At 35.1% G+C, this 13,896-nt stretch overlaps 1 protein-coding gene across 2 annotated transcripts in view; it reads left to right on the top strand.

The window, feature by feature from the left end:
• Window positions 1-11,286, top strand: part of KIFAP3 (kinesin associated protein 3) — a 145,864-nt gene extending 134,578 nt beyond the window's left edge. The window contains exons 20-21 of one of the 2 annotated variants that reach the window (XM_013970173.2): window positions 7,001-7,069; window positions 10,819-11,276. In XM_013970173.2, coding sequence (XP_013825627.1) covers window positions 7,001-7,046 — 46 coding nt within the window. In that variant the 3' untranslated portion in view covers window positions 7,047-7,069; window positions 10,819-11,276. Of the gene's footprint in view, window positions 1-7,000; window positions 7,070-10,818 lie in introns of both variants that reach the window. The other variant, XM_005690630.2, reaches the window with a different exon arrangement.

Below are 13,896 nucleotides of genomic sequence, written 5' to 3'. Positions count from 1 at the left end.
ATCTGGTCCCATCACTTTGTGGGAAATAGATGGGGAAACAGTGTCAGACTTTATTTTGGGGGGCTCCAAAATCACCGTAGATGGTGACTGTAACCATGAAATAAAAAGACGCTTACTCCTTGGAAGGAAAGTTATGACCAACCTAGAGAGCATATTGAAAAGCAGAGACATTACTTTGCCAACAAAGGTCCGTCTAGTCAAGGCTATGATTTTTCCAGTAGTCATGTATGGGTGTGAGAGTTGGACTGTGAAGAAAGCTGAGCGCCGAAGAATTGATGCTTTTGAACTGTGGTGTTGGAGAAGACTCCTGAGAGTCCCTTGGACTGCAGGGAGATCCAACCAGTCCGTTCTGAAGGCGATCAGCCCTGGGTGTTCTTTGGAGGGAATGATGCTAAAGCTGAAGCACCAGTACTTTGGCCACCTCATGCGAAGAGTTGACTCACTGGAAAAGACTCTGATGCTGGGAGGGATTGGGCGCAGGAGGAAAAGAGGACGACAGAGGATGAGATGGTTGGATGGCATCACTGGCTCAATGGACATGAGTCTGAGTGAACTCCGGGAGTTGGTGATGGACAGGGAGGCCTGGTGTGCTGCAATTCATGGGATCACAAAGAGTCGGACACGACTGAGCAGCTGAACTGAACTGAAGCCTAAAAATTACTGAGACAAATAAGTAAATAAATAGAGTAGGGCATAAATTAGAAACTTTACATTAACATATATTTGATAAGATTTTTAAGTTTTTTTTACAACTAATATTTGTGTACCTCTTATGAAAGGTAGTAAAAGTTAAGTTTTAAAACTATATTAAAATATTCCCAAACTGTATTAATAATTTATTTAAGGACTTTGGAGACCATATTTTACCAGAAGCATAACATTAATTTTTAATTTAGAGGAGACTGATATGTCAGTAGGGGTAGCATGAATATTAGATATTACCTTACCTCTACGATTATATCTAGATGTCAGGTTTCTGTGTGTTTTTTAAAGAATGATGGGGAGTTGATATAGCCCATTAGGTATGGTATTTGTGATCATTTTGGTTCCATCTCTTGAACTTGTTCATTTTGATAGTGCATTATCTTCCTAAGATTCTGGTTGGTGTTTAAACTTCAGTAACTGAAGGTCATTATTCATATTTTAACTGGCCAAAAAATTTTTAATGGCAGCATTAACTTTTGAATTATGCTCGAGCTCTTAGACTTTACAGCGTGTTTAGTTTCTTTTCATTTCTTATTAGTATTTTTCAGTACTTAATAGTCTCCTGCTCCCACCTCCAACAAGAACTCTCCTCTCTGTTCAACATCAGAAACATTTTTCTCCTTGGCATGTGCTTTTAGTTCCCCAAGCAGTATAAGCAAATTGGAAAGTTCAGCTGTCATTCTTGGAAGGTCATAGATCACACTAGCAGCCTGAGTAATCCAAGAGGTTTTAAGTATCATAGCATTTAGTTTAAAGTGAAATTTGCTCTGACAGAGCTGGCAGACCAATAGGAAAAAGAAATATTTGTGCTTAGAGAAGTGCATATGTAGAGACCAAGAGCCTAACTGATGGCTGGAAGTGATTTCAGTCTAAAAAAACAAATCATTAAGAGAGTGCATAGGGGTAAAATACACAGTTCATATTTTAAAGAGTCTCAAAATGAACCAGCAACTAAGGTTAGCATTATATAGTAATTAGCTGTGGTGTTCAGTCTTTAACTCACTCGGTACCAGACAGTATGGTCAAACTATCACTGTGAAAACATCGCTACTTAAACTCTCTACTTTAAGCCTACAGCAGTAATTTTTGTACCTTAAAAAAACCAAAGTATTATGACAGATTATATAAATGTTGAACCAGTAACAGATAAACAGTTCTTTAAAAGAGGTGCTAATGACTCAGTTTATTGACCTAGGGGTTACTTAAGCAGCTCAGCAAGTTCCCTTAACATTTGGTAGTGTGAACTGAGGCATTGCTTGATATTATAGAACTGCTAATTTCAAGAAGTCCTGTACTAAATTGAAGAAATTCAAGTTAAAGATTACAAGATGGTATACTTTCATTAAAAGATTGCTCTAGAAATTTTGAGACCATTATAGGTTTCAGTAAGAATTAACTCCAGCATCACAGTCACATCTGACAACTGCTATGAGGCACCTATTAGAACGCTACAACACTGGTACAGATAAGAGAAAAGAAAATATCTTCTGTCAGCTCCAGCCATTTCTTTCAAGTCATTGTTCTGTTCAAGAAAGCCAGTTTTGAGTCGCAGAAATATAGGACTTATATCTTCTTTCCTTTGATGTATAAAGCAGATTAATAAGAATAAAGTAGAAGGGACTCCAGCAAGATGGTAAACTGACCTGACTTGGTACCCCTTCCTGTATAGATACAGAAAAGGTAGAATATAACCCTACATGACACACACACTAAAGATAATTACCACAAGAATATTGAACTAGGTATAGCTTACATGGTATAGAAAGATAAAACAGAATTCTAAATTCCCTACATAGAGCCTGGAACTTCAAAGAGCTGCCTTTTTCTCTTTGGTTGAAAAGAGGACTAGATGATTTTAATTCACCAGCCCAGAAAAGTAACTAAAACTTGTCTTCTGCCCTCAGACCCTAGATAGGGTCTTAGATGGGGAAGATAGTCACTCATGAGGGAGAGGAATCATACGCTTGCTCCATGCAAAAATGTGGGGTCAGAATTTATACATCTAGTTCAGGAAACCCCAAGTCAAGAAATTATCTTTCAAATGGTTTCAGGACAGTGAAATCCCAGGACCTTGATGTATGATAAATATGGAACCTCTCAGTAGAAGTATTCCCAAGCTCGACAGCTAGCAGACAGGCAAGAAACAACAAAAAAACCTAAAGTTGAACACAGTAAAAAATTATGAAGCTCATGAAGAAAGAGACTGTCGTGAAGAAATGCCGGAAGCAATGGCAAAAGACCTAGGATACCCAAGAACTAGAGTTAATATAAGAATCTAAATGAGATTGTAAGAGTTTTTTAAAAATAAAAAGGGCCAGATAATATAATATGAAAAAAGTACCAACTGTAATATCTCCGCATGAAAAATATAATCATTAAACTAGGCTTTGTAGATGGGTTAAATAACATATTAAGATGTATAATGAGTGTAAATTGAATGATATTAGAAGAGTGTCCATGAAATGGAACTTCTTTCCATTTGAAATAAATCAATGACTATTTTACACATGCTTTCTCTATCATTAGTACAAATTGGTTTTTATCTGTAGCATCTCAGTAGAGTAACTAAATTGAAAGGATTTGTCCCTGAGGTGGTATTTTCCCCTTAGAACTGATAGGTGTCTTTTCCAAAAAAAATTTTTAGTAAGTTCCAAATTTATACATTAAATACAACCTCCCACTCCTACTGTCATTTACCCTTAATTTTGAGGAAAATATTACTTAGTTTGATTTCACAAAAAATATGATTTTTTAAGATTCTCTAGCCATTTAATTTTATCAGAATAAAGGAAAAAGTGACAATCATACATATAAAAGACTAAAAGAAAACTAAATGGAAAGTGTCAGCTAAATGATACGTATTGGTGAAACTCATTAAAAGACTGCTTCACTCTACTCATTTTCTCAGTAATACAAAGGCTCAAGCCAAAAGCAAAAAGTAACACCTTTGAGCAACCTAAAAGATCTATCTTCTGTATATACACTTATAGAAACAAAGGGTTATTGACAAGTTAAATGATAATTTTAGAAGCTTTCCTGTGACAGTAGTACTTTAACATTATAAAGGCAGTACATTTTTCAGTGTCCAGGACAATCAGCATCTTCTGTTCTTTTCATAGGCCTCATTCACAAAACTTTTTGTAAATGAATGATAAGAGATTCCTATTTAACGCAACTGCTTAACTAAATTATATCAAATATATAAATTAAAGATATAAATTGTATGAAAAAACAATGGAAACCACATTCTGTCAATGTTAAATATGCTGAGAAGCTTAAATTTGATAAAGCTTGCTTTCACACTTTGTAAAAGTGGTACTCAGTGATAAAGCAAGCTCTCCATCTAGTGGTAGGTCTGTAAATTGCACACACTTAGATTTTGATTAAATAATGCATCATTATTTATAATGCATATAAATGTGGCTCATTTGTATTGTATTCAAAGGTGGCTCAGTGGTAAAGAATCCACTTGCCAATACAGGAGACGCAGGTTTGATCCCTGGGTCGGGAAGATCCCCTGGAGTAGTATTCTTGTGTGAGAATTCCCATGGACAGAGAAGCCTGGCGGGCTACAGTCTATTGGGTCTCAAGAGTTGAACACGGCTTAACGACTCAACAACAACAACAACAAATACAAGTGTTAGGTATAGTTTTATAAGCATTATCTCATTCAATCCACACTTCTCTTGTTGCTCTGTGTATGAATTTCCAGCAAAAAATGTTTCTCTCTGCCAGAATAACCAAACTCTTCCTATTCAATAAAAAGACAAACTGCTTCTACAATCTGATTTCTTCTATTAATAAATGGAGTTCTACAGCCTCTTAGTTATTTGATGAAACATATTCCCATGTTAAAGGGAAAATGTTTCATTCCAGTTAACTATAGCTTCAAACTTTTGGCCATTTTTGAAATTCTTCTCTTCATTCTCAGTTAACAAATAGTAAAGGTATAGCTTAAAAATCCATTTCAAAAGAGAAAAGATACCTTTTTGTCATGAAATGTAGTATATCTGATCATAGTTAGTTCTGCCATTGCCTCTACAGACTTGCGGTACCTCACATATAGACAGCCTTAATATTCTCTTAAATGTTTCCTGTGCTGTTGCTTCTCAACTGCTTGTCACCCCAGTTATCTTTCTAAAACACAGAAGCAAATTGTTTCCCTTCTTAAAAACCACTGACAATTCTCCAGAAGTATTTGATTCTTAGTGTGGCATATGAGGGCTTCACAGGTGGTGCTGGTGGTAAAGAACACGCCTGCCAATACGGAGATTAAGAGATGCAGGTCCAGTCCCTGAGTTGGGAAGGTCCCCTGGAGGAAAGCATGGCAACCCACTCTTGTATTCTTGCTGGGAAAATCCCATGGACAGAGGAACCTGGCGGGCTATAATCCATAGGGTCACAAAGAGTCAGACACAACTGAAGTGACTTAGCATGAACACACGCACGTGGCATATGAAGAACTTTCAAAATCCAGTCTTAAAATTCCCTCTTTCTACCTTTTATCTCCTGCTACTGCTTCCATTGCAAACCTAAGACTTTAACCATAACAAATCGTTCGCCCTTCAGCCTTTTCTCTTGCTCAGGCTGTCACATGGCCAGGAATTCTCTCTTTCCACTTGTGAAATCCTGCTTTTCCTTTAAGATTCATCCATTCATGCAATCAAATGCTTTTTGAAATCCCATTGCATGTCAGACACAATATTAAATGCTAGTGGGAGAGCAATGGGTAAGATAGTTCTTACCATTCATGGTGCTTACATTCTAATAGGAAATAAAGACAAAAACAAATTACTATGTAAGGAAGTGACAGATAATTAAAAGGTAAAGTGTTTTCTATAAAGGCTTTCTAGTTCTTGAGATTCTCCTGTAACAATTTATACAACCTTTAGTATACTCTCACATTATATTAAATATTTGATCCTATTCTCCTCTCTAGTAATTTATAAATGTACTAGGGTAACACAACATATTTTCAGATTTTGTTTCCGTGTTAGTTGCTGCCATTCCATGGTCAGGGACCATGTCTTGTTTATTTTACTGCCTTCCAAGCACCACATCCTTTGTTTTTAACATTGACTCTCAACACTATATTTAGCGCATTATAGAAGCTTAGGTACTATTTGAATGGATGGATGTACAAAGGATATAGACATAAACTTCCCATGACAAATCATACTTAAGCTGAAATTATAAATTTATCTGATGATAAATTTACAGTCAACTTAGATAAACATACTGATTTGGGTTCTATGTTCAGTATACTGGAGTAATTAATAAAAAGAATGACCTGTTCTAGAAGACTATTACTAAATTATTTCATACAGTGTTATAATATCCTGGAGCTATTTCCTCCAAAAAATGCTAAATCCTTTCACTTGACAATCCCAAAAGAATTCCAGCCTTCAGTATTATCTTAGGGATCACAAAGATAGATAATTAATATATCACTTTCCTACTTGTAAATATATTGTCATAAAAGATTTTAGCATAGGGAGAACAGAATCCCCAAAGACAGACCCAAGCTAAAAACATGAAATTAAACATGGTAGTTTTAAGTTATCAATTTCATGTGTGTCCATGTGTATATTACACTCAGTTGTAACATACACAGTCAATGTAAGCCATATTGTGGTAATGACACCTTAAAATTTTGGTTCAAGATCAACACAGTTTGGGCCTATATTAGCAAAGAGTCAGAAACAGGATCTCATTTTTATGTTCTATGCTGGTTTCAGACCACGTAAGTACTGCCTTCTTTTCAGCTTATTTTAAGATAAATACTGAAAAAAAAATCAAAATGCTTTAGAAAGCAAATGATTTTAGAGATCATGTCATGAGGATTGATTAAATGAGAGTTGTGAAGTAGTCATATTAAAGAATAATTAGACTTCTTGTGTGGTTTGAGGAGGTAATTCTAGGACCAATAGAACCAGATTTCAGCTCACTGTCATAAAGAACTTTCTAAAGTTTGATGCGTCTATAGAAGGGGCGAACTGCCTTGACTGTGTAGTGTGATGGAGGTGTTATGACAAGAACTGTATAGACCCAGTCAAGGGTGTTGTGAATGAAAGGGTAGAATAGATTATTTCTAAGAATGTTTGCAAGTCAAAGATACTATGCGTCTATGAAAAGAGAACTTGAGTGTATCCTTTTTCTTCCTGCAGTATCCACTAACATATTCATTATTTGCTTTGCATTCGTTTTGCTGATGTGGAAATTTCAAAGAAGAAAAAACTTGCATTGCTTTTATCTAACATTAATAAAATAATGATAATACTTTTCACTTATGCAGCACTTTTCACCCAAGGATTTCAAAGTGCTTTACAAATACGCACTAATTAAGCCTCACAAACAGCCAGAGGTAGGTGATTTTTCTGTTTCTACAGGAACGCCATCTTCTCTGGCACAGAAGTCTCAGCGCCTCGGAGTGCCGAGGACTCCCCGCTGGCTGCCGTCCCCTTGTCATGTGCTGCATGTGAAGCATCACTTGTCATACCCGGATTTCTTTTTTCCCTCCCTCTCTGAATCATCTCGAGTTTAGAATTCTAATGGATGCTGTTGAAAATTTATTCTGAAGCCTTGTAAATATTACAGGAAATTTAGTCTTTTGCTTGCTGAATGCTAATTAGATCTGTAAATGATTGTTTAAAAATAAAACCTAGGTGTGGTTTTAATTTGAACTTTAAATATATGTTTTTACTTAGGAAGAACTTACTATTTTTCTAAGTACCCCAAAATCATTGTTCTTGGGACTTGAAACTTAATAGCAAATGGATTGGAGGGGGCCTTACCTTTCCTAGGTGTCTTTCCACAGCAAACAGTAGCCATTCTCTTTAGAATTATATATTTTCAAGAAACAATATTTGCATTTTGGTATTTTTCTAATTGAGAGGTCTAAAATATGATATCTGGATGTTGAGGGTAAAGGTTAAATGATGCCACATAATTAGTCTTATAAAGAAAATGTGGTCTAGTAGTGGCATATTCTAATCTAAAGGAACACACAGCTTTTTTATATAGGTTAGGAGTATCAGGAAGAGAATACCTATGTACAGAAACACACATGCAAGTGTTGGATTAAATTCCAATATAAACAGCCAAATACACTAACTTGTCTGAAGTAGGTTGGGCACATAGGGCAAGAGCAGGTACGGCATACCACAATAGTTTCTCTTCGTTCGCAAGGGCCCTGGTGACGGCATGCAAGTGGCTTAAGTCAAGTCTTAGTGGATTATGAAAAGCCAGTTTTTGCTGTGACACTTCTTTTTATTTTCATGTGTCTATCCCTTTCCAGCAGAATTTATATAATCTATCTGCTTCTATTCAGAAAACTTATATTAGGCTCTCCTGGTTTTGAACCAGTTCAGTATTAACAAGGCTACATCTTTAAGCCAAGGGAGAAAATAAAGTGTCCACATGTCCCAAAAGAATATCTGTCTCCAGGTTTTAGCATCCCCAGAAGTCTAACTTCCCACTATATTAGAACCAGATAAGTGACTAAAGAATCAAACTATTCTGTTTCAGAGTGAGTTTTATTTAGAAGGTATTAATTGTAGAGATATGATTGATCTTTCATAATACAAAAGGATGCAGGACTTAATGTGAGAGTATCACCCAAACTGGTTACAATGTTTCAAATATTCTTTAAACAGCAATTTGATCTGTGATACATGATGGATAATTTCGGAAAAACTCATTTTATGAGTTGATTTCAAATTCTTTTATTTGAAAAATTTTCCCAAATGGTATTTATGGAACTTCAAAAAAATCGGCTTGTATGTTGTCACTGGGTTCAGTGCATAAATAGAAGTTTATCACAGTAAACCTGCAGGCTTGGAAATTCAAACTCTGATGTTCAAGGTTTGGTCTTACTTTCACTGACATGGGGATACATAATTCTTATCGAAAAATGTGACTGACATATTAAACAATATCCATTTGTCAATTTACAATGAAAGTATAACTATCAGATAGATAAACTTAATGTCTTGTTGGCAGGTCATATGATGAAACAGTAATTAGACATTTGCTTATTGATCATAGAAATAAAAAATAGTTTTGCAGCTTGAATATATAATAACTTCAGACTCAGAACCTTTGTTAAGGCCCCTTCCTCAATGAGGACAAGCCTGAGAAAGTGGTCATGTAGTCCTGATGATGTTATAAGTCACCCCAAGGAGTTGCTTGGGTTGGTTCTACTACCGCGTTGCCTCTGAAGAGCTTATTCTGTGCCAACATGGCTGACAGACTCTCTTCTCAGTATCGTCATCACGTTTTAGATAGAATTGAGGTCATATTGTTCTGTTGTGAGATGTTCTGTTTTGAAGGCACTTTTGCATATGTATTCACTGATCAGTCATATGCCTCTTGTTTCCAAGTTCTTGAAAGTAGTCTCACCACAGCTGCTAGACTGATAAAGACAAAATTAAATCGAGTTTTACCTAAGTCTCCTGCTATTTAGCTTTGGAAGAGATGCTTTAAAATGTAAGGAGGGAGTAGCTGAAAGATGAAAAAGGAAAGGAGCTAAAATCCACAGGCTATATAGTCATCCTTTATATAATTGAGAGTTGTTTAGTTACATGAGTATTTGTTAGCCTTAGTGCTTCAAGAGAAAATTTTTCAATGGCCAACTTTTCCTGTTTTTAAACTGATACAGAGGTGTCTAGTCATGGACTCCCATTAATTTCTAAAACATCTTTAAAGCTACCTCTAGGGTAATAATTTCCCTTTATCAGAAAATTTAATCTTTTTTTTCCATGGGACCAAAGTGGTAAGGGCATACTTACATTGTGGCATTTCAAAATAAAATTCAGACTTAAAAATTTCAAACAGCTTTTATAAATAACAGACACGATTTTTGATATAGAAGGAGCCCAACAGTTTGATCTGTCCAGGATCTTTCATTACAGATTCTAATGTAAACCTTGTATTTCAGAAATCCCATTCCCCTGCAAGGTAGATTCACAAATTATTAACATATGCCCTTTATTTTTAGTATTTAGTCCTAATCTAACACATGCACACAAATTATTTAAAACCTTAACATTTTAATAGTTACTTCTAAAGTGCTTTAACCTAATCTCCTGTTGTAAGAGGAAGTTACTGCCTATATGAATATATTTTTTAATCATTGAGATTTTGCTGATAAAGGGGAAAGTGTCTTTCCATTTAGCATAATCTCAAACAATCTTAAATCATTTAAATATATTTATTTTTCAAAGCTTACATTTCTGCATTATAAATAATTTCTTTTGATTGGAAATAAGCTCACTAGCATTCACTGCATGAGCTATGCATGAGCATGTTAGAGCTGCCATATTTGCCTGGCAAAATAAGTCTCTTGTCATTTTGCTAAGTGTTTAATAATTCTCTGACTCTTTAAAAGTGTTTTTTCTTCTAAATTTATTATTAGATAAAAAAATAAATTTTAAGTAATAGTTTATCTGTGTTTCAATCTACATTTCTAACTTCAATCTGCTGTTATAATCAGCTTGCTATAACTCAAAACATGCACTAGTCTTTTTTTTTTTGCATTGAAGAGTCAGAAGAAGAATTTGCATATCAAATCTGGCTAACTTCCAAATTTTTAAAAATTCCTTATCTTCTTTAGTCATAGTCTTGTAGTATGATTTGGCTCTGAGTGAGAGATTACTGCTAAAACTCAATTGCATGTCCTTACTAATAGTGGATTAGTCCTATGGAATAGAGATCTTATTATAAATAGCAAAACTCTACTAGTTTTAATTTTATCATTTCCTAACAATGTATTCTACTACTGATAATTGCTAACATGTAAAATCTTTTCATATTCTGGCATATAAGCCATCTGTGAATGTAATTTATTAAAACTTTTCTGATCTTTCTCTTTGCCCTGATGATGCCTGGTGACAGAGATTTTCAACATTTTTAACATGTTATTAGAATTAAATAGTTATTAATAAACATATTTTTATGGCTGTACTAATTTTAAAAAGAAAAAAGTTAATAATAGCCAGCCACGTAAGTTATTTTGCTGCTAGAGAGAATTTCAGAGGTGTAAATCTCCAGGCCTCTTACTTGACCTGCAGTGGGATGAAGAATATAACTGACTATTCCTCTTTCTCTTTTTAGCCTTGGAGTGGATGGCTTTGGCCAGTCTGTCGGCATTCTTGGACGCCCTGCCACAGCTTATGGATTGCGCCCTGATGAACCTTACTACTATGGCTGTGGATCTCGATAAAGTCATCCCTCTCCTTGTGTGCTCTCAGTTGAGAAGGCAGCTGTGTGGGTTGGGTTAACTTTGAATCTTGGCCTAATAATGCATGTTGATACTATTTGCAGGTCTGTGTCTCTTTAATTTTCCCTGTTGTTAGCTGCAGGTTAACTTGAACCCCTTCTGTCCTATGTTAAGTACAGCTGATGCTTGACCCTGTTCACTCATCAAACCACATCTCGATGCTGAGTAACATTTACCATGAAACTCAAAAGTGAATGCTGAAAAGCACCTAGACTGGAAAACAAACACTGCATTATGTACATTAATTGACTAACTTAATTTCTATTAAAAAGAAGCATAAAGTACAAATGAATTCGCAAAAATCATGTGTTTCTATTTAATGAGTTTCATTAGGAGTTACATGCTTATATAGAGTGCATATAAATTTTATTTTTTTCCTGCCCCTTTTTCCCCCTTGTAAACTCTTGAGTATTTCACGTGACAGTGCTACCTTTAAAATTTATAAAAAGAATATCACCTTTTTTATTTCATGCCATGTGCCTGAAAGGTTGCTTCCCAAAGTTATTAACTGTGATTTTTTGATTAATGGTGGAACATATACCATAATTACATTGTGAGTAGAGTTTCTTCAGCAGTTAATTCAAATTAATTTTGTCTTTCTGATTTTAATATAGAAAACCTAGAACATATATTAGTATACATGAAACTAGGTTAGTACTGGGTTTTTAATTTTATTATTCATGAAGTCTAAAGTATGGAAAAGCTAATAAGTCTCATTGACAAAAACTAAAGAACAAAATATTTTGCTCACTTAGATACCCATTTCCCCTTCGTTCACTTGTTTTTATGAGATAGGTAGAAATAAATAAAATAATGAGTTGTGAAAATAACTCATTCATGTTATAATATGGAAAAACGTACTTGAAAAACAAAGCAAATAAAATAAATACATATACATATACAGATATTTTCTTGAGCACCTGCTGTGGAAGAAATTATATGAAGCTTTGAAGTGAATTCGTAGATCAAAGACAAGAATTTAAAATCTCGCTGGTCTACGATACTATTTATTGGACTTGATTCATATTTTAAGCATAAATTAGTAGAACTGGAAAGAGCCTTTGAAACAATTCAGTCCATCTACTTATTTGTGAAACCAATCACATATAAACTTAAAATATAGTCAACAGATATTTTCTTACCACTTGCTACATATAAGAAAGTGTATGATGCTCCTTAGGCAATAAATGAATCTAAGACATGATTTGTGTCTTTGAACTCACAACATAATTGATATTTATTCATTTTTTGTGTTTATAAAAACATGTATTTATTTGTCTTGGTTTCTATTTTAACTATAGGATAGTAAAACTGGAAAGGGCCTTAGAAACAACCCTATCAAACTCCTTTCAGTTGGAAAAACCATGCCAAGAGAAATTTAAAACTTATGTATTTATCTGTGACATAACTTGCTTCCAATGCAATAACTTTAATACTAAGTATTGTGCCTTATTATTTGTCGTATGTACAAAGTATAAATACGAATAAGAAGTGATATTATTAGAGAGATAAAGCAAACATCCTATAACTTCCTTCCTTCATACTATTATAAACTGATTTAGGAAGAATATTCACAACAATTCATAACACTTCGAGGGTGGGCTCCAGCATTTACACACACATGTTCATTCTCCCTGTATATATTTTTGTAATTTTTATTTTAGAAATTTACAAATTTAGAAATTGTGATCTTTCCACTCAGGCCTGGACTAATTTACCTTTGCTTTATTTATGAAGGAAACTTTGACTAAAGGAATAAGGAAGACTATCTAACATTCTTACATACTTAAGAAAACAAAAGTTTTTTGCCTTGGGCACTTTTAGAAATACCTTTTATATGTAAGCCAGATATCCTGGCCTTACCAGATTTTGACTACAAATTAAAAGTCACATTTACTTTAAGAACTAAATTATCATGGCTTCAAGCCATGGTTTATAGCTGGGAATTATTTCTTCTCAAGAGTTTTCTGCTCTTTCTCAGGGTTCCCTAAAGTGCTTCCTCACATGGGGCCAAGAACAGGTTCCCTGTGTTCTGTTTACTCCTCTTGTGTCCACACCGCTTCGTCTAGCTTGGTCATCTTCCTGATATCACAGCTGCCCTCTCCATGGAAGAGCCACCATTACACTCACTCAGTATCTGGGGAGGAGGACGACTGCTCCACCCTTTGTTTGCCCCTTCCATATATGAAACACCTATTGCTTAAATCTGCACAGCACAGTAGAACTAAAGCCACGTGTCCTACCATGACTTCACAGAGATTTCAGAGATGGTTGTGAAGTACATCACACAAAATAATGTGCTACCGTCACTAGCTGTAGCTCTGATCAGAGCCTACCGTCACTAGGCTCCCACTTAGCCTCGTGTGGCAGGGCTTGCTCCATGACACCAGGAACATGCCAAGAAACTAGCACTCAGAGCAAGATTGTCGGAAGGTCTCACAGAAAAGAGAATGCCTTTTCTTCAACCCAGTTGAAGGCCTATTTTCAAAGTCTTTGTTTCTCGTTACAAGATTTTTTACAAGCTGCCTGGTCTTCAAGGTTTTAAGGACCTCACATGTTTTAGGTCATGAAGCCATGAATAAGAGAGAAATATAGATTGATCTTCCTACTTTTTGCCAAGTAGTACCTGAATAATTTTTTCCAGATCCAGCCAGTTTGTCCTGTTTATTGACAAATTTTCCGAAATTCTATCATTGAAGATACATTGACATTTTCAGTGAGGTGAGTTGTATTCTTTTGTGTCTTTGTTGCTGGCTCAATGAAAGTTTGGAAAATACTGCCGTCTCCTCAGATATCTAAAGTCCCACATACACATTTTAGCCAGATACATGACAGCCTACTAAATTGAAGAGATAACATTAAACTTCAATATATGTTTCTTTGGAGTATACCAGAACTTCCCTACTATTTGG

This window comes from Capra hircus, chromosome 16 (genome assembly GCF_001704415.2).
Source record: "Capra hircus breed San Clemente chromosome 16, ASM170441v1, whole genome shotgun sequence".
In the NCBI taxonomy this organism is placed as follows: Eukaryota; Metazoa; Chordata; class Mammalia; order Artiodactyla; family Bovidae; genus Capra; species Capra hircus.
The sequence above is the reverse complement of the archived record's forward strand: the minus strand, read 5'-3'. Positions and strand labels throughout refer to the sequence as shown.